The 22,455-nt window shown below is 28.2% G+C and overlaps 1 protein-coding gene across 4 annotated transcripts in view; it reads right to left on the reverse strand.

Annotated features, from left to right (window-relative positions):
* Window positions 1–20,423, reverse strand: part of LOC126852233 (myelin regulatory factor-like protein) — a 64,878-nt gene extending 44,455 nt beyond the window's left edge. For 3 of the 4 annotated variants that reach the window (XM_050596808.1, XM_050596807.1, XM_050596804.1), the window contains exon 1: window positions 19,827–20,422. In XM_050596808.1, the coding sequence (XP_050452765.1) occupies window positions 19,827–19,875 (49 nt within the window). In that variant the 5' untranslated portion in view covers window positions 19,876–20,422. Of the gene's footprint in view, window positions 1–19,826 lie in introns of all 4 variants that reach the window. The other variant, XM_050596806.1, reaches the window with a different exon arrangement.
* Window positions 20,424–22,455: the final 2,032 nt, after the last annotated feature.

The following is a 22,455-nucleotide window of genomic DNA, read 5'->3' on the forward strand; positions in this document are numbered from 1 at the left end:
GTAATATTGTGTCGATCATATATATACATAGTTTTATATTGTATATATATATATATATTTTTTTTTTGCAAAATTGTATCTGAAAATGCACTGTTTTCGATACACACACACACATCACACGCACGCGCACGCGCACGCACACGCACACGCACACGCACACGCACACGCACACGCACACGCACACGCACACGCACACACACACACACACACACACACACACACACACACACACACACACATATATATATATATATGTTTACATTTTCTTAAAAAATACGATATTAATTTTTGAATTACTAGAATGCGGAATAAGCTGCATTTGTAAAATAAACGAAGCACTTCCTCGCTCACGCAAATTATATACTGATACTCTTTATTTTTTTTACCTGTTACGTTGAGTAGTCGGCGAGCGCTCACTTGATTAATAATGTTAACGTCTTCATGATGATTCTCTGGATGATCTCGTCCGTTATGATCATTAACTTGATGCTGAAGCGCCCATGAAAATTCCATGACAACAATTGTTTTAATAAATTTCACTTTTGGAAGATTGTTTGTATTGATGTAAAGCTAGAATAACACTTCATCGCGCTACAAACTTGTTGTCCCGAATAAGTTTATACGATGTACGAAATAAATAACTTATCCCGTTTGCATATAGTTATTTAGATACTACATGATCTTTACATTTTATGCAACACTTCATAATCTATTTTTTTCCCGATTGCACGGCATAAATTATTGAAACGTTTGACAATACTTTCAGATTAAAGTATAAAATTATTGTTTACTTGAATCTCTACAATTATATGTCGCGAAAAAGAGGACGCAGCTTTTACTCGTGTGATCCTAATTTTATGGAACAACGAAATACAACAGTCCACGGTAGTTCATGATTTAAGTCTCCTCTATCAGGAGGCTTCAAGAATACCTCCACCATATTCCAAGTATAGTGGGGATTCCTCTTTGATCGGAGGGCGGAGCTTATTTCGAACTGAAGGGATGGTTATACGCAACCCCTTTCTTTGAAATATATTATCACACATATAAGATGATGCGATTTAAAGAGTCAATGTTTCTTTACAAAACGCAAATTAATACTTCTTTATGCGCTGTATAAATTAAAAATACAATTGTAATATAAAAACATATATGTATACATATAAATATTAAAAAACTTTTTTTATATATTTATATATGAATTAAAAAATCAAAATTTAGCATTAAATAAATAGTCTGTAATATATTTATAATTTAGAGATCGTATATTTGAATGAATATTTAAATTTTGAATTTAATTTTTTTTTTATTGATGTTTCTCAAATTCTTCTGTTTTTTTAATTAAATTAATTTTAAGAATACTTGGTTAATTTTCTTGATTAATTTTCTTCATAAAAAATATAAATAAATTACATAATAATTTTTTAAATAGCAGCACTAAAAATTTGCATAAAATAAATAAATAGTGTATAGTAGATAACTCATTTATTAGAAAAATTCTTGTTATTTTATTTGAATCAAATAACTATAATGTATTTAAAATTATTTATTTATTAACAAATTAAAATAATTCAAAACGATATCCTCAAACATTAAAAAATTTAAAACATCTTTAATTTTTATATATTATTCCAAGAAAATTAAATTAAAATATTATATTAGCCAATAAATTTTATTAATTCACGTAAAGAACTATAAATTGTGAGCGACAATTTTTATAGAGACCTTTCAATATCAATTTTTTAATCCTTTCTTTTTTGGACTTAATTGATGTGACAAAAGATTGCTACTATATATTATACATAGACTGCTAATACAACTAGGTCTCATATAGTGAGATGAAGCACCTATCTACAATTGGGCAGAATGTATAAGTGTATATGTAAATAAGTGTAAAAATGTAAGTATACAATGCGTACTAACCCAACCTATACTGTAAAAAAAATATATAAAGTTACATAAATAATGAGTGTAACAATTATATTATTAATAATGGAAATATATAAATTCATCTGTATACATAATTCATAACTCATCAATATATACAAAATGGACCATTAATCATTCCACTGAAATATTTCAGAGCCTTTAAGTTTAAGATAAAAATGTTTCAGACAAAAGTTGCTTGATGTTGAGCGGATTATCTGATGGTGATCTTCATTTGATCTTGGATCAAAGTCCAAAGATTATTTCAATATCAACTTTATTTTTTTAAATAAATCCCTCTATTTTTTATATATTTTTATAACCTTTCTTGAGATTTTTTTAAAATACTATAATAAAGTATTTTTTCATTAAGTATTTTTTGAGTTATTTTATATCTTAACCTGACATATTTTAATATAAAAAATAAAATATCTCGTAAAATATTTAATTTTCAATAATTTTACCATAATAAATACATAAATAGGTTTAAGGAGCGCAAAATATCAAATAAATAACTTATAGGCGCAAGTCTTACCAAATAAATAAATAATAACAAATATAGCGCGAATCAAAAATATATAAACAAAACCGTAATACCGTAATACTTTTATGTACAGAATAATGAGACAAATCAATTGTGCAAGCTGCTTACTTACCATAGAAAATAATAATTTTATCTACAAGATATAAATTTACTGATGTATGTAAATATACATCTTTAATATATGGTTCCAATATTGTTCCATTATTAGTTCATTAATAGTTGTAACTTTACATGAAAATTTTTTACATTGTATTCACATATATTCTGCTCAATTGTAAATGGTTGTCCTGGCTTCACTAATAATATTGCTTAGCGATTTTAGGTATAATATTATATACATTATTATACATATAAATGTCTGTGAATGTGACACATAAATGTCACACAATATATCATTATATCAAAATAGAAGCATAAAAAGTTGTGCAAATAAAAATTAATGTAATTGATCTTTTTAAGATCTAATTACAGAAAATATTTATTCACTTAAACCACCGCAAATTTTATGTGTGAATTAAATAAGAAATTTGAAAGTAAATTTTACAATCGGAATGATGAAAAATGTTATGAGTTTATCACATTACACTGATAGATACAAAACAAAGGCAAAAGATTAATGGTAATTAAAAAAAAGCCTATTATCTGGATTTCAAAATTTGATAGTCTATAGCTTAGTTAGTATATGTTGAATTATGAAAATGCTGTTTTCTTTCATTTTTTCTTTCATTTTCATTTTTTTATTATTATCCATTTGTGAAATAAATCATCTTTTAATCGATTAACACTAACTTAAACGCGTCATACAAATAAAACATTAAAAGGGAGGTTAATAGATCATCCAATTATTCCATCAGAATTCTTTCGTTGAGAGCACCTGCTGTTTGTATGTCCGTCATTTAGTGTACTGAGAGAGAGAAAGAGAGAAAGAAAGAAAGGGAGTGAGAGAGAAAGCTCGAATCTATTATTTCTCATCGCGTGCGTAAATGTTCATGGGTGCGTGTAATCGACACGCATTACGAATTACGAGTCTGCCCGCCTGTCCGATTATCCGCGTATCTTTCATGTATTGTATATCAACCCTCCGTTTATATTACTATTAACACGAAAGGGACCCGAGCAAACATTCCCAGGCTTGATTTTGAAACACTCGCGATTGAGAAAGGGCGGCGATGACAGTAGGCCGATAATATGCAAATGTTTGTTACTGATTAAACGGTCGTTTATTTATTCATCGTTGACTTACCGAGGTTATATTTGTTTGCCACCATTTCAAGTCAAGGTGTCTATTCCAATCTTGTAAGAAAATTCCCCATTCTTCCACGGTATTTTTATTCAAAATTTTAGATAAAAAATATTTTAAAAATTTTTGATGCAATTTTCTAAAATAAGTTTTTTTTTATTGTATCCATTTTCTAATGCTTTTCACTCATACGAAGAGAAAACATGGAACTACTTAAGTTTCAAGTGTTAGATTTGCAAATGTATTGGCAAAAATTAAATAGTGTAGGATAAAGGTTTTTTTTTTAATTACAATGAAAAATATGTACTGCATTTCAATATTTTGTTAGGACATTGAATATAATAAATAGAGATAGAGATATATTTATAATATATTTTGAATAATTTACTTAGCTTGCCAACTGCTTACAATGTAAGAGTAAAATTATCAAAGAGAGACTTTAAAAAAATTCCCTGTGTTCTAATAAAATTCTATGAGAATTCTTTAATTTTCCCAATTACAAAAAAAAATTCTTAAGAATTCCAAGTTTTCCATATTTTTTTAGAAAGTAAACACCCTGCTCATTCATAAAAAAGATAATCATCTCTAAAATTTTAAAGATTTGTAACGCTTCGCGTGAACTAATAATCTCTGTTACACAAAGATATTCTACTATAACGCTTTTACAGCACACACGATATGCGTGCATTACATATCTAGAAACGTTGCATCAAAATATGTGGAGCGAGAACGACCGGTTATTAACAATGTCGCTGACATTGGTTAATTAATCTTGATTTACCTATGCAATTTGCCAAGGTATAAATAACTCAAGGAGGTAAAAGGAAAAAAATATGAAAATGTCTATGATAATAAATGTTTAGCAAGTGTAATTCGATCGCGATAAAACATGCGTTTCCAAGTGATAGTATCCGGAAAAGCAATTGACGTCAATTAGATTTTTTATACTCGATTCGAAAAAGTCAATAGATTACAAAATATTTCATTGAAATAGTTGTCAAATAATATTACTGTCCAATAACTTTATTTATAAATACACAAGCTAAATTAATTCATACAGGTCTGACCGATGATCATGTTGCCAGATTCTTTTTTAAGTGTTTCTTTCTTACTTTATCATCGCGCGCTTAATTACATTACAACTACAGAAATCTTCGAGGTCGCGCAAGGGACGGTATCAACGAAATTTATATGCAAACGGCATTGCATGTCAATGCATTGTTGATGCTAATTTAATTATTCCTTCTCATCGTCAGATTTTTATCAGAATTATAAATTATCTATAATTTTTTTCATACGCAATATTACTTAATTTATCACAATGTAGAAAAAAAGGGAATAGTACGTTTTTTAAGAAGAAAAAAATACACTATATTCATTAATTTCTACAAATTAGCAAAATACATAAGTTAGATTAAAATATTCTTTCTTTTAAATATTAAGTTAATGCGCGTTATTTTCAGCAATCACATGACTATAAAGCAAATTTTCAAATCGTGATTTTAATAAATCGGATTAATGAATATGGGAACAGTGATATTTTTTATACTGTACCATCTGTAATAATTTAATTTTTTGTTGTGGGTATGTTGTATTCTAGGTCAAAATAAGAGACACGTATCTTTTTATTTTTTCTTTTATGGCCGTTAAGAAGGTGAAACATATTCTTTTGAAAAAATCGATTTTAATGATTTAATATCATGAAATTAAAAATTTTAAAAATGATTGAAATAAAAGAATTATAATTCAAAATGTGCACTTTATAATGATATATTTAGATATTTTGCAAAAAATAGAAAATTTCTTAAAATATTTTTCTTTCTTTTTATTTTTAAAAATTCGAAAATCTTTTTAAGAATAAAAATTAAAAAGCATTATAAGCTAAATATAATTGTATATGAGAAAAACTATTTTGCAAAAAGATTTTTAAGAACGATTTTTAACTACGAACGCCCCCACACACATGATATTCATGTAGGCAGTTTATTTGCTCGCTATACAAAGTGTCCCGAAACTTTTGATATACCCAAAGTGTGAAGGTAGATTGGGCCAAACTCGAAAAGTCCTGTACCATTTTCCTCTATAACTTTTGAATTTTCCTCTATAGTTTCAGAAAGAAGTTATTATTGAGTAAAGTCTGGCTAATCAGCACCGATCTTTAGCCGGACACACGTCAATGAGCCGCACGCCTGGTAGTGGTGCGCCGCTGTAACAGCAGAACGCTCACGCACACTATAAGGCGCGCAGTTCACCAACGTGCGCTTGACTAAAGATCGGCAATGATTGGCCAAACTTTACTCAATAATAATATCTCTTTTATTAAACGTTATTCAAAAAAATGGTACAGGACTTTTCGACTCAGTATGGCCTAATCTACCTTCACACTTTGGGTGTGTCAAAAGTTTCGGAACACCCTGTATAATGACAATTTTTTTTTCATAATTTTTTGCAATAATTATTAAATAATATTTATTAAAATTTTAATTAAAGTAAGAGACAGAGAGAGAGAGAGAGAGAGAGAGAGAGAGAGAGAGAGAGAGAGAATTTGTGTGTTTTTTTAACGTGTAATGTATGTGTGTGTGTGTGTGTGTGTATTCAACGTATGTATAATTATGTGAATAAATTTTCTATATACAATTATAGTAACATATTACTTAAAGTGATAAAAGGAAAGTTGCAAGATATATTTGATTATATATCAAAGGTTATTATCTAAAATATAAAGATAGTGTGATGTAAATAAGTGAATTGATGCAGTATAATTTTACTTGTAATTTGCATCGTTACATCAGTATAAAAATTGTAACAAATCAGTAATATAGGAGTAATATTAAAATGTAAATGTTTTTTAATTTTTTTTTCTTCAAAAAATTTTAGAATTTTTGACAATGAAAAGAAAGAAAAGTATTTTTAAAAATTTTACATTTTTAGAAAATTTAAATGTATCATTATAAAGTGTACTTTGAGCTATAAAAAAAAACTTTTATTTAAAGCATTTTTATTTTGTTTACCATTTCGACAGCTCATATATTAGCTCATATATATAGAAAAGTCGATATTTTTAAGAAGACATTTTTCCTTGGCAGCCATAAGAAAATAAATAAAAAATGAATGCATCTTATTTTATCTGGACTATAATATATTCAAATTCGAAAGATACTTTTATTAATGCCGAGAAGATTAGCGCAATTTGATTACAATTTTTGTTCCATGGAAACGCTTCCAAGATTTCAAAGTCATATTTGTATTTTTAAACATTTGTTTTTTTAATTAAATTATTTTGTCTTTTTATAAGGCAATTTACTATTTTATATATAAAAATAAAATATGTAGAATGAATTAATATTAAGATAATTTAAAAAATTAATAAATAAAAAAGTCGATAAGGTACAAAATATATTTCATAATTTGTATGACATATTAACATAAAGTTCGTAATACCTTGTAAAGTATGTATTTACTTTCCAATAATATACATATAATTTTAAAAAATATTTTTATACATCAAATAATAAGTTGAACAATTGAATTAATATAAAAAATTTAAGAAAAATATGCATTGCTTGCTAGAGTGTTTATAAAAATAGGATCATAATCGACTCATAATTCTGTGAAAAATTTAACAATTATTTTAGTGGAAGAGCAAATAAAATGTATAATAAATTTTACATATTTTATGTTACAATGTGCCAGAATAAATTATAACATTATCATAAATTAATTTTTTTATGTAAATTTTCCTTGATATTTTTTCATATAGAATAATGAGGAAAATTAACTTATGAAAGAAAAAACACAATTTCGTTTAAATAAATATATATAACTTGAAAAATATTTCGAAAAAATCTTATTTTTAGAATTAAACTAGCCGGGTAAATATAAATAATAATCACATAAGGTCAGCTCCTCCAAAAATCAATGATTTTGATATATGTTGTCAGGAACATATCCTCGAGTAACTTGCAAAAAGTAAATCGCCGCTCACTGTTTGTTAAAAAAATTATTATATAAAAAATATGCACACGAACTATATATTGTATTATTAAATATTGAGAGAGAGAGAGAGAAAACAATATTTATAATGTGTCATATTAATAATAAAAATATGTCATTACAAAATATCCACACAAATGTTGAAAACCAACATTTTCCTTATTTATTATTTGTAATATTAATATCTACATATTTACATATTTTGTAATGACATATTTTTATTATTAATATGACACATTATAAATATTATTTTCTCTCTCTCTCTCTCTCTCTCTCTCTCAATATTTAATAATATAATATATGTATCATCTAATACAATAATTTTCTAATGTAATTATTCTAACACAATATAATGATTATATTATTTTTAACGCATAAGAATATTATAAAGTAAATAAAATGACAAAATAACCAATAAATAAGCAATTATATGTATACAAATTGAGGCTAATATAAATAATGTTTAATGAAAGTTAAAAATCTATGTAAAACTATAACAAGATCTCATTTTGCACTGAAAGCAAGAGGCGTCGTTAGATGGACCTCGCTTCGCGTGAAAAACTGCAAATCCATGTGAAATTGTACAAATATAAATCTTATTTCACACTAAAAGCACCGGGCGATAGGGATGAATTTGGCTGCACGTAGAAAGTTACAAACCCATGTGAAGTCGTACAAATATAGACTTTGTTTATGAAAGCACCGAGTAATAAGTGAATCTTGTTCCATAAAAGAAGTTGCTATAATTTCACCATGTGAAATTATACAATCATAGAGATTTTGTTACACTGAAAGCACCCGGCGATGTGAATCTCTTCGCGGCAGCGAGAGGAGGGGGGGAATTGCAAATCTATGTGATCATATGATAAATTATTTTGTTTTACACTAAAAAGTTATTAACAAAATAAGTTTAATGGTTTTATATAGGTTTCCAATTTTTCACGCGAAGTGACGTCCATCGCTCGGTTTCAGTATTACAAGATCTATGTTTCTACAATTTCACACGGGTTTGCAACTTTGTGCTTTTAGTGTAACGAGATCTATATTTGTATAATTTTACTATAACTTTTTAATTAATAACAGTTATGAGTCTTTTTTTCATTACTCTGAGTAGTAACCTTGACAATATATGTCAAGGTCATTGACCTTCGAAGAGGTTGATTTTACATTATAAATGTTTATTTTAACAGATATTTTGCAGTTTCAAGTTAAAAATCTCACCCTGTATAAGATATATTGTTGTCATTAAATGGAATACTCTGCATAAAATGTACTGATAAAAACATGTTTTTCAGCATAATATATCTTTTTTATATAAAAAAGTATAGAATTGCAAGAAATATATAAAATAAATGAAATAGCGTGCTAATGCCAGTCGCAAAAAATAAAACAAAGATTTTTTCGAAAAAGTTCAATTATATAAATAGAATGTGAATGTTTTAATCCAGTTTTGTATTGTTAATCTTCATCAGCTATCAAAAAATTAATAAAATAACAAATGTCATAGTAGAACTGCAATTTGCGCTATAAGATTACGCATAAGAAATAGATGCAAAATTGAAAAAAATAATGCGTTCCAACATTCAAAGTTTTTAACAATTTTCACGAATAATAAGAGTGACAAACAAAAATGTTCAATTTCTATTTATATAAACTTTTTTAAAAAAAAATTTGTGATTAGATTTATGGCTCTTATTAACCAAAATTACTATATCTATTTATATGGTATAAAATTATCCTAAAACAAATCAAATGAGCAAACTAATTTTTTTCATATATATATATATATATATATATATATATATATATATATAAAAAAATAATATATATATATATATATATATATATATAATTTTTATTAATGAAACTGCGTCTACATCATGCAAGTTTTATATGCACAATTATTAACAAATTCAATTTCAATGCTAGTAAAATGAAGCAATTAAAAACTGCTCATTGGTAAGTGTCAAAATGACTTATGATTCACACACACACACGCGCGCACACACACACACACACACACACACATAATTGTAGAAGTTGGTAACAAGAATATATCTACATATAAAAAAGAAAGAATGTAAAATTTTCTTCTTTATAATCAAAATTCGTGAAAATAATCACCCTACAATAAATTACAGATGTCATTATCACTATGGTTGATATCGTTGTATGTATTATTAAATGTATCATGTGTGCATCTAAAAGCCACGATTTCCTAAGTATTGTTCTTTTGACTCGCATACTCTTGTCTATCGACTCAAAAAAAATTTCAAGAGATTGTGAAATCCAAGATCCAAACTCTATATATGCCGTATTGATTTTTAATAAAATAAATCATTTACAATTTTAACTTTACAATGACTGTTTTGCTAACTTTCACCTTTAATAATTTATATAATTAGATTCTTATTAATTTGACTTATTTTATAGTTTACTTATTCACTTATTAATATATTATTGAACACGTTATGTATAGAGAGTGCGTTTAATAATTTATAATTGTATATATATATATAGATGTATCCATTGTTCGTAATTTAACACTCATTTAATCGACAAGGTCATTCAAAATCTAATCAACTCTGAGATCCACATTGGAAAGCTCACTCCATCCTTGCTAATTTCAGGAGTATAAATTGAGAGGTCTTAAAATCAAAAACATTTACAATGATGTTTCCTCATATTTCCTGTCGTATCAAACAAGGATGGAGTAGGTAGTAACTAAAGGATCTGCCTCACAAAATAATCTTACTACTTAGAAAACATCACAAGACCTTGGTATAGTTCCGCTGCGAGACATTCAATTAATAATTCCCATACGAAACATTAAAATTTCACTTTATACCGTTGATATTTTTAATATTATACTGAAGAAGAACCAAAAAAGAATTTGAAACATCTATTGATTAGAATAAAATTATAATGTTACTATTAACAATGTATGTGCACTAATTTTCGCGCTGACTCTTCAAGCCAATTGATTATATATTTGTTTTTATTGATTTTTAATCTTTTAATAATTTTTGATACCATATATCTTTATAAGTCAGCTTCAAATTAAAATTCTATTCAAATAAATTTCACCTAAAATGTACTGAGTAATAAATTCTGATTAGGGTGTATCTGAAATGATGCACTAAACTTTAGGAGCATATTCTAGAGATCAAAATAAGGCTTTTTTCCTATGAACATGGGTTCGCAAATAAACTTTTCTCCAAAATTCGAAAATGTGTGAAATTGACCAAACACTCGCGCAAATTTATTTATCTCTCAAGAGAGAATAATAGATAACGTCAAAACCAAGATCAAATAATAAGGCAATCCATAAATTACATTTTATTTTAAATTTAATTTGTATAAAACTCTTTATATAAATTGATACTATAACAAAAAATGTAATAGCACGACATTTTCGCAAAAAAACCAACTTTACATTTAATAAAAACTATATTTTAAAAATGCCTAAATCCTTTTTGACACACTTCGTATAAAATACGAATATTTTGGGTAGTTTATTTGTAATGTACATTCCATTAGTTTTGAGTCCGTAATTTTAAAAAGTAAATATATGATTTTGTAGCGGCAGCGATTTACTTAAAATCTCATTTGATATTTGTAGTATAAATTGTTACGTTAATCACATCTGTATATTTTTCATCTGACGCGTAAACGAACTTGCTCGGTACACACTGATTTGCTTGATTCGTATTCAGAAATCTATGGAACGCAAAACGATGATTACGATACATCTTATCGTAAGCATGTTTTGTGAAGTTTAAAAAATATTCCCACTGATTTCGTTATATTATATTAAAATTTTTACATTAATTAAAACACACATTTAACACTAAATAAAATAAAAAAAAGATATAGAGACATTCTATATGTAATAAAAAAATTATGTATATATTGCGTTCAGATTTTTTATAAATGCAATTTTTTTTATAAAAAGCTTATACCGTCAAAAATATAATAAAACTATTTTGATAAAAAAGAAAAGAAAATTAAAATAAATTAATAATTAAAAAAAGGAAGTTAAAATATATTATAAAAGAATTAAATTCTTTAAATATATATACATTAAAGAAATTTACATAATTCTTTTATTATATATATATATATATATATATATATATATATATATATATGTATAAATATATAAGTTTTCTATATAAGTCTAGTACGCAAAAAAAAATTTTTATTTTTGGATGTTTTAATTTAATTCTTAAATCTTCAACCCTTAATGGTCCCAATTTTTTCTATGCTGGTTAATATATACGCCAAAACTGTATCTCACAATTTTTTGCATTATCTTAATTTAATTTTTAAATATCTTTCTTTGCGATTTTTAGTCACATTTCTAAATCTTGAATATAGATATCTATTCAAATTGTAAGAAATTAAAAAAAAAGAATTTCCTGAAAACTCTTTGATCTTCCAGAACATATTTTTATTCAAAATTCCAGATAAAAAAAAATTTGAAAAAAGAAATTTTAAAAATATTTTGATGCAACTTCTTAGAATAAGTTCTTTTATCGTATTCGTTTTCTAATATTTTTCATTCATGCGTATAAAAAACAGAGTTATCTAAATCTTAATATTTGCAAATATACTGAAAAAAAGACTGAAATAGTTTTCGTAAGCTTTTTCATAAACATTTTTCACTTGCATAACATTTTCATTTTTTATCACTAAAAAATACAATAAAGTATATTTATTGTTTAATACTTTGTTGAGATATTTAATATTTTGTTAAGGTATTCATTTATAATATATTTTAAACATATAATTCGCTTGGCTTGTCGGCTGCTCACAATATAAGAGCAAAATTATCATAAAAAGATTTCCTTTAAAATTCCTTCAGAGTCAATAAAAATCCATGAAAATTTCCTGATTTTTCCAGATACAAAAGAAATCTCTCAAAATTCTAAATTTTCCATGTTTTTCTAGGGAGTAGACACCTTGTTAACTATATACTGAGCGATATGATATTGTTTCTACAGATTATGGATTTTCCAATTTGTAGTTTCAAAAAATAAATACGATACATATTTATTCTTTATTGTCAATACGCAAAACAATGGTTTGCGTCGGAAATTCTTGCGTGTGGCAGTGCGTTTAATCCAAATGCCTGACCTCATCCATACATCGCTCAACCATGACACACTCGCCTACGAGCGCAAATGTTATTGCCAAAGCAATAAATATGGTAATGTGTTTAATGTGGGTGTGAGTGCGTGCATGCGTGTGTGCGTACATACGTATGTATTCGCGGAATAAAACAATGTGCTCGAGCAATCGAGAAGAGATTATCGGTTCACGCGCGTATGTATATACGTATTATAAATCGGCATAAATCCTGGAAAGAAAGGATCTAAAAAAATGAGGACGCGCGAGCGAGAAAACTTAGCGTGACTCGAACAAGAGACACGACATCGGGACATCAACAGAAACAGCCGGGGCCATGTTTCTCCCGTAATAACCACGTTCTCTACCTCATCGCGACGGTGCGCATGTTGAACCACGTCTCATTGTATGTCACTGATATTCAGCCCAAAGAGCATATCGTTTTGTTATCGTATAATAGTCTCCTTGGAGAATTCGCAAGCAACGTTAAAGCAAACCAGTCCTCAGGATCGATAAGCTCACGGAATTTTTGCAAGGATTGGAATATATTTCCATTTTTATGTATTTGATATTTTAATCCTGCCACATCCATAAATATTATTTTGTAGTTATAACTAGCAAAATAATAATAATTAATATTCAGTTGAGCATTATTATTTTTGTAAAGCACACACACACACACACACACACACACACACACACACACACACACACACACACACACACACACACAGAGCACAGAGAAAAGTCGTATGATTCCCACAGTGATACGCCCCCTGAACTTTAGATCATGGAATTCATCGGCTTTCACTAGCCACTGTGCCACTTTAGCATGATACGATTAAATATAAACATAAATGATATATGCCATTAGAATTAATTATTTAAATTAAATGTAAAATTTTCCAAAATGGCGATAAATAAAAATGACAATCTAATAATTTCCATCATTTTTAAAATTTTTTCGTGGATTATACATATATTTCAAGATGAAATTAAAAATTACTTATAATAGATAAAAGATTTTTTAGAAGCAGAGTGAGTGCTATGCAGTCAACTTAATTTAAACAATACATTGTAAAATATTCCAACTTTAAAATATACAAGCATTCAAAATATCGCTAATATAACATCTCATATATAATAACAAAAATATTAAATATAATATTGAATAAAATGTACATGTATAAATATAAATATAAATATAATTATATATATATATATATATATATATATATATATATATATATATATACCGATATATATAGTGGATTCTTTAACATTTTTATATTTTTTATTGCAACATTAAAAAAAAATATATATAATACAATTTCATATACAAAGTACTTATTGATGGTGCATACGCTTCTTATTTATTATTACAAATGCGAAAAAATAAGTCTCACATTCTATATCCATTAGGCTCTTTATTAGCATAAAAATCACAAATTATTCTCCATATGATTTATTACTTGGACAACAAAGCGCTCAAAAGATAATTCAAAACAGATTTTAAAACATTAATAAAAAGGTTCATCACTTGCTTTAGTTTATGATCATAATGTATAGAATGTTTGTATATTGAACAATCATGTCAGCAATGATTCGCAAATCACAAAAGTAGTCCACACATCCTCTCTCTTGTATTATAAACAATCTCCCATGAAAATGTAGAGCAGCCGGTGTAGTTAGTCCGCTATGACGTTTATTCGCGCCTATAGCGAAGACCATTATTTGCTTCAAATAAAAATATTGTTGCTATTCAAACTTGTAATAGATCAAGTCTTAACTCTATTATATAAGTAATAGACATTTATGAATTTAACTATGATAGCATGCTGAACATCTTATATGATTTATAAACAAGAAATTAATTAATTTAATAATTTAATATAGCTAACTCCCTCGATAAAGAAAATACGAAGCAACATTGTTGTGATTAGAAAGAGAAAACTTCTTATAAATCTTCATCTAATTTACTAGTGTTATAAAAGGACTCTCAAGAAATTTGCTAGAAGTATTACTGATTTGTTTCATTAATTATTAATTCGTACAAAGCATGTTCGGTAAAACTTTCAGCGATCGAATATTCAGCTTTCGCTTTTGATAATAGCATTGCGAAAACAATATCAGCAATAATTATTACATATCAGAAATAATTGTTGTGAAAACTTATTAAAATGGAAAAAGATTGCTCTATAACAATGTACTGCAATGTACTCTATAAAAATGTACTGAAGAGTTGCACTGCAAATATATTTAAGATATTCAAAATACATGTCATAAATAACATTAAATTAATAACATTATAAAATAAAGCAAAAATATTAATGATAATGTAGCTATCACATATACTTTTTATTACATACACTTTATTCACTTCGTAATATTTGAAGAAAATATATATGTGATCGTGACGCCTATCAGAATCAAAGGGACTTACCATCGATTAAACAAATCGCTCCATTATGTCTGGGACACGTGTCTATATTTATGAGATTCACAATATATTTGCAATATATACATATATACATATATGTAAATATATATATATATATATATATATATATATATATATATATATATATATATGCACACACTTCTCATAGAAATTTAAAAGTCTGCATGACATAATTTTATGTTTTACAATTAATAAACAAAAGCGTATAATGCAATTATAATATAATAATTTGTGTCGTTATATAATATTAATTATTATAATAATAATGATAAATAAAAAATATTAGAAATTAGAAATATGTATATTAAAACAGAGAGTTTATATATTCAGTAAAGTATTTTACATATTCAGTAAAATGTTTTTAATATCTGACACTTTAGATCTTATAAGATATACAAAATTTTTTCATATTTTATTAATATATTAATATACTAATTTGTTTTACATAAATTAATTAACGTTTCATATTAATTGATATATTTTATATTAAAGTTATTTACCAAAAAATTATATATTTAAGATATACACATAGATCCAATATCAAATTTTTTTATTAAATTTTTTGTCAAAATAAAAATTAATTTACGAATGTAATGAACAACAATCTTTCAGAAAAAAAGACACTATTTATTGTAATAGGACATTAAATACGGAGTTGTATATAATTATTTCAATCTTTGTATATAAAAAGTAGCACACACAATAGATACTTGGTAAATAAAATATTCCCCTACTCGACATTGCAAGAAGAATGCGCATGCTCGAGCTTTTCGCGAAAGGCGGAGCTTTTCATCAACCAATATGCTTTCGTGGGTGGCACAGGTCGTCCTCCAGCTTGCGCGGCATCCTGAACGGCCATGCTTATGCGCGACGAAATCCCATAATTCATCCGCGTACTTCAACTATTGCCGTTAAGCTCGCGGCGATCGAACTCTGCTTTCATTATCGTTTTATTTAAGTTCGTCGCAAACGTTCGTCGTAGTCCAAAATAAATTTTAGGTCGCGATCGATGGTAACCCGGTAAGATCCCCTCCAACGGAAGGATCTCATCAATACAATCAGTAAGTAATTGCGCCGAAGAAAAATCGCGTATAAAAATAATTCGTAAGCGAATTCGATTAAACTTCAAGCGAAGAAATGTGAGATACACAAAGGTCAGATTTCGGTTAATCTTCAAAGAAAGTAAATCGTAAAGTATCGTAAAATCTGCGATGCAATAAAGCTTTCGAACTAAATATGTATTACGAGAATCTCGACTCGCGCTTGAGCGCGTAAATAGTAAGTAGTAAATTGTTTCTCTCGATAACACATACGGTTTATTACAATTTATGCCTGCTATTATTATTCGAGTGTAATAAACTACACAACTTATGAACCACTTGCTCTACTATTTATAAACGAATGGGATGAATGTAAAATTCAGCAATATGATTTATTACTCAAATCTCTCTTTCAAGGAAGAAAAGTTATAATAAATAACATAATGTCCGCTCCCTGAAAAAAAAGAAAAATCTGGAATTTTCAAGGATTTCTTTTGTACTTACAAAAATCAGGGAGTTCTCATAGAATTTTATTGAACTTGGAATTAATGAAAATTCTTTTTTTGATAATTTTGTCTTTATACAAAGTCGACAAGCCAAAGAAATTATGTATTTAAAATATATTAGAAACATATATCTTTTTGTGTGTTTATATATTCAATGTCTTATTAAAATATTGAATATGTAATATGTATTCTTTATTGTAATTTTTAGTAATAAAATATGAAAATATGCAAATAAAAAATGTTTATCTTTGAAAGTTATTCAGTTTTCAGTGAAATTTACAGGCTTTGTGTTTTTTCTGCATATGAGTGAAAAATATCAAAAAACATACGGAATAAAAAAATTTATTTTAGAAAGTTGCACCACAAAAAAATCTTTATTTTGAGAATTCAATATTAGAATTTTGTACAGAAATACCGGAAGATCAGAGAAATTTTAAAAATTTTTTTTATAAGATTTGAGTAGACACTTTAAATAAATAAAATAAAATACACACACACACACACACGCACGCACGCACGCACGCACGCACGCACGCACACGAACACGAACACGAACACGACACGTACACACACACATACACACACATATAGGGACTTCCTTCCTTTCCCTGATTTTCTTCACAAATTTTACTCAATATTAATGTATAGAGTAGAATGTAAAAACAAATATTAAATATTTATTATTGTATGAAAGTTAACAAATATGTTGCGTCGCATTTTTCACGACCTGTTCTGTTATCTTTGTATAAAAGTAAGCATGCAGTACATAAGAATACGTTACTAAATCTATTCATTTTCTCAGTTATACAAAATAACTTAAATCGATCATTTATTAAATGATGTTCTTTCTTTTATTAATTAATCTTATTATTCTATCTCTTATTAATTGTACATTCTATTTAAAAAATAGACATTTAACATATTAATGACACAAAAGATATGACTTCCGAAGAACAAAATGAGCGCAGATGAATAAGCTCGGAGAAAAGTTGCTATCGCTAGAACAGACAGGTGGACACTTAAAAAGTGAATGCATAGTATCGGTACATTGCCCGTCTTGGTATAGGTTATACCGTAAATTATCAAGTCATTAATTCCAAATAAACGGAAAAGCACATTCACCACGCTACTTTCACTATCGGTTTGCAACAGCAGCAGTAGAGAGAACAGTGGAATAGATTGGTTGATGAATAGGTTGGAGAATAGCATTTTAATGCTGACAGCGCGCGGGAGCAAAAAAAACAAAAAATGTATATGGAACACGACTGGAAAAGTATATCATGATTATTACCATAATGATGAAGCTTTATAGTGACTAACGCGGATAGTATCAACATTTTAGAGAAAACATCTCCATCATTTTCTAAGTCTTTAAAATTCTTATTTTACAATAAGTATTATACAAAAGGTTTCCTTTATTATGATTAAAAAACTAATATACATTTGTAATAAATATTTGTAATAATAACGCTTCTACTTATTTCTCTATAATTTCCTATATAATAGAACTAAATATATCTATAAAATCCAATTTATGATAAACTAATGGCGTAAGATTTTTAAACTATTGTCGCGCGCAAGAAAATTTAACGTGATAATAAGACTTTGTTTCAATGATTATACCACTAAACAAGATGATACATCCATCTAAAGAGAAGAGAGAGACATTACGCGCATTACAACCTCCGACCTACATAAAGAATGCCACGCTGGACTCGTTACAGGTGAATGCACTCAGCATGGAACATGCAGTAAATTGCAAATGCACTCGAAGAAAACACAAATATCTGTAAAGGAACGAGATATATCGATTACTTGGAAAGTATCCTCGCAAAGTTTTGTATTCTGCAATTATTGGACGTCGTAGACAGAGAGCGATGTATTTAATGCGAGGATGAAGAAAATTGGCGTTGATGTGTATCAAACTAATTGTAAGAAGTGCATAACAAGTATGTGAAGGCGGTTTTTTCACAAGTGTAGTGGGGAGGAAATCACAGTCAAGGAAAAAGTAGGATAAATGTATCCACATAAGCGGCATGACTTTCCTCTTTTAACCCTCACACTGAAGTCTACTAGATCCCGATAAGTTCAAGTTATGCTTCAAATATGAAATTTAAATCATTGGTGGAATATTTTGCACTTGATTTACACCATTACCATCAATTTGTGGTAAGTTTTTTTTTCCACCTATTCACTAGAATTGTAAATAAGGAAACTCAAAATCCCAATGAAGAAGAGTTTTTTTGTATTTCGCGATAACAAGGATTTTTATTATTTCGCTAAAAAAAATTAAATTTTGGATGGTTTCTATCACCGTATACAACAAAAAGCATGTGCTGAGCTGTTAATGCGTTTTATTGTTGGTTTTTTTATCAATATATGAACAATACAAAAAAATAAAACATTTCAAAGTCCACTAAATAATTTGTGCAAAACTTTCTTCGTTCGCTTCCCAAATGAGAAGCAACGCAAAAAGCGAAAACACTATATAGTGGAATAGGAATCTTGCCAGTGGCAACTGAATCCTATATCGTGGTGGTTCTAGCCCCACCACATTTAACACGTTGCGAATTCCACGAATCATATTCCATCGCTTTCGATTCCAGGCATCGTTGGACCAACAATACATCTCGTTCAGCTTCTCTTAATTGTATCTACATTGAAGAATGAAAACGCATCCGGTGTGCGTTTAAGGTCAACGTACGCGCTTACGTGTGGTCATAACACTCGAGGAAGAGCGTAGCTATACGGTAACGGTGTCGGTGTCAAATTCGCGCGACATTCCGTAACTGTCAGTGTAGTTCGTTCGTGATTATCGCTTTTGATCCGTGTTTACTGTTAATGAATTGCGATTTAAAAAATATATAATATCGTTATAAAAACACGTTCAAAATTATAGAGTGCCGCCTCGAATCATGCAAACGTAATGCAAACGATATACAATAGGAAAAATAAAAAAAAAAAAAAACGAAAGCGCGAAACTCACCGAGAATCGCCTGGAGGGTCTGCTCGTCCCCGTCTCCGATGACGTCCATACCTCCGCCGTGGATGGTCGTCGAAGCCCGTTGCTGCGGATCCGATCAACGGGCCCCATTCCGCGACGTTCCGGCCGCGATGAAGACTCGCTTCGTCGCGATGTCCCACATAGTTCCAGAGCGTGAACTCAAAAGTCAAATTCTGCACGAGGTCTCGCTCCTTTCCTCCTTCAGACAAAATCTCGTTACACGTGTAACCCTTTTGCAGGAAGGGGAGAAGAGAGAGGGGGCTCTCGCTCCTTGCGATTCACTATTTCCTTCTCGCTCACTCTCGCCTCCAATCTAAGTCGGAGCACGAGCGGGATCAACTACCGACTACGCATATCGATACACGTCGAACGTAATCATTTCGCGCGAACGAAATCGTTTCATGGGTCCAGACGAACGCGATGGACGGAAGAGGCACGCGCGTTCCGCTTTTCCTTGCGAGAACGCGAAGAATAACCGCGGGATGTTGCCGTCTCACGGTCCTGCCAGTCGGCAAACTGTTCCGCGAGTGGCTCGAGTCGCGGTAATACCGTGTCACGGACTAAAATCCAAGCCTCGCGCGCGAGACGTAATGCACGCGCACACGTATATACATACAGATTCCGTGTCCCCGTATGTGTACGATAAGCAAGGCCGTGTCTACATCTTTTGGAACCTTAAGCAAGTGATATCTTTCGAAGTCAAACTTATTTTATTATCAGCGCGATTGTTGAAAATAAATTCCGTATTCTGGACACTTTCTTTCAATCCTCGCTCTATTTCAATAGCATTTCAATAGAATGAAAACATTATTTTAATCATGCTACCAGAAGCTAACTGAAAAGATATTTTGATGAGATGACAAAATAAAAGGATAATCCTATTGTAGACATTTGAACAGATAGAAAGATAAAAATTTAATAAATCTATATTTATAAAATCATATAATAAATATTAATTAATAAATATAATAATATACTAATTGGTAATAAATAATTGTCATTTTTATTTTAAGTACGCATTACCAAGTAGTAATTGTAAAATGATATGGGAATATAACGCCGGAGAAGAAGTTGAGCGCACGAATATGAAGAATATTAAGATTAGAGGGTTTTATTGTAAATTGTTTATCCTGGAAATTTTTCTCTATTCTAAAATTCGGTTGAGTTCCTATAAAAGTCTCTTTTCTTGCCTTGCTGATTAATTATCCATTTGTACATGATCATGTGACAATGCGTAGAACAAAGAGAAGCGAGTAACGGACAAAAAACAACTGTTGATAATAGAGAGGGAAAAACAGGAAATATTTTCATGTATTCTATGTAAATGCCATTAGAATAAGATTATTGAGACAAAATTTGAGGTGAAATAACAGAATAAAAAAGTTCTAGAAATTACATTTGAATAGAAAAACGAAAAAATGTAATAAATATAATAAATCTAAAAATTATAATGAATATTAATTAATAAATATAATAATATATGGATAAATAATTAATATGATCAATAATTATGTATAAAATTAAATATATTGATTATTAAATAATGATATACAAAATGCTTTTCATTCTGAAAAATATCTTCCTAAAATTTTAATATTAAAGTCATTCTTTATGCAATGCAAAGATCATATTTTTTAAATGGATAACATTTTTCATTGTAGATTTTATACGCACTGTGTTATAATACAAAAATAAATTGAACAGCTTATGATAATAGTATACATATAAATACAACTTTTTTATAATAACATCAATCATTCATATCAATAATTTCTTTTTTACAGTATCAATAACAACAAAGATTTTTTTAAATGATAAGTTAAAAAATATATTTTGTATAGTATTTAATACAACAATGAAAAATTAATTTGTTATTAATTATAAATATTTTATATAAAAACAATATCTTTTTTATGATACTTGTATAACATATCTATAATATTTTATTCTCTCTTTTTTTGTCAACTTTATAAAATTATTATTTATATTATTTAATTAATCCAATGTTTATTAAGATTTAATAAACATTGGATTAATTAAATAATATAAATAATACTAATACTAATAATATAAATAATAATAATACGACTATGCATTTTATGCAATTAAATTTATTAAATTTATTAAATCCACTATTGTTTTATAGCAAAGTTTTTCAATATTTAAAAGAACATTTTTTCTATTTTTTCATTACATATTGATGTATATATATGAGATAATTGTTCAATATGTTTTACTTAAATCGATAAAATTGGGGCATTTACTCATATTTTGGATTAACAATGCGATTTATCGAAGGCCTTTGAACTTGCGGAGTCCTCAATGTATAACTGTAGGATCCCGTTATTCTGTGTGTTCTTCGCTATCCTGAATGATATGCTGTTCTGGACCAGCTGTTCCATTGTAGATTGAAATTTCCCCTCTCTCACGCTGTTTCCCTATCACACATTTACCACATGACCATGTGATCATGCGCAAAGCAAAAAGGTGAATGAAAGATAGAATGCGCAACAATATTTCCTTTTTACGCATTCTATCTTTATTGTTATTAAAATAGAGTGGAAGTTAAAATTTCAGAAATGTAAGCAAGCTTGATTCCGACGATTTTAGA

Source organism: Cataglyphis hispanica, chromosome 10 (genome assembly GCF_021464435.1).
Source record: "Cataglyphis hispanica isolate Lineage 1 chromosome 10, ULB_Chis1_1.0, whole genome shotgun sequence".
Classification (NCBI taxonomy): domain Eukaryota; kingdom Metazoa; phylum Arthropoda; class Insecta; order Hymenoptera; family Formicidae; genus Cataglyphis; species Cataglyphis hispanica.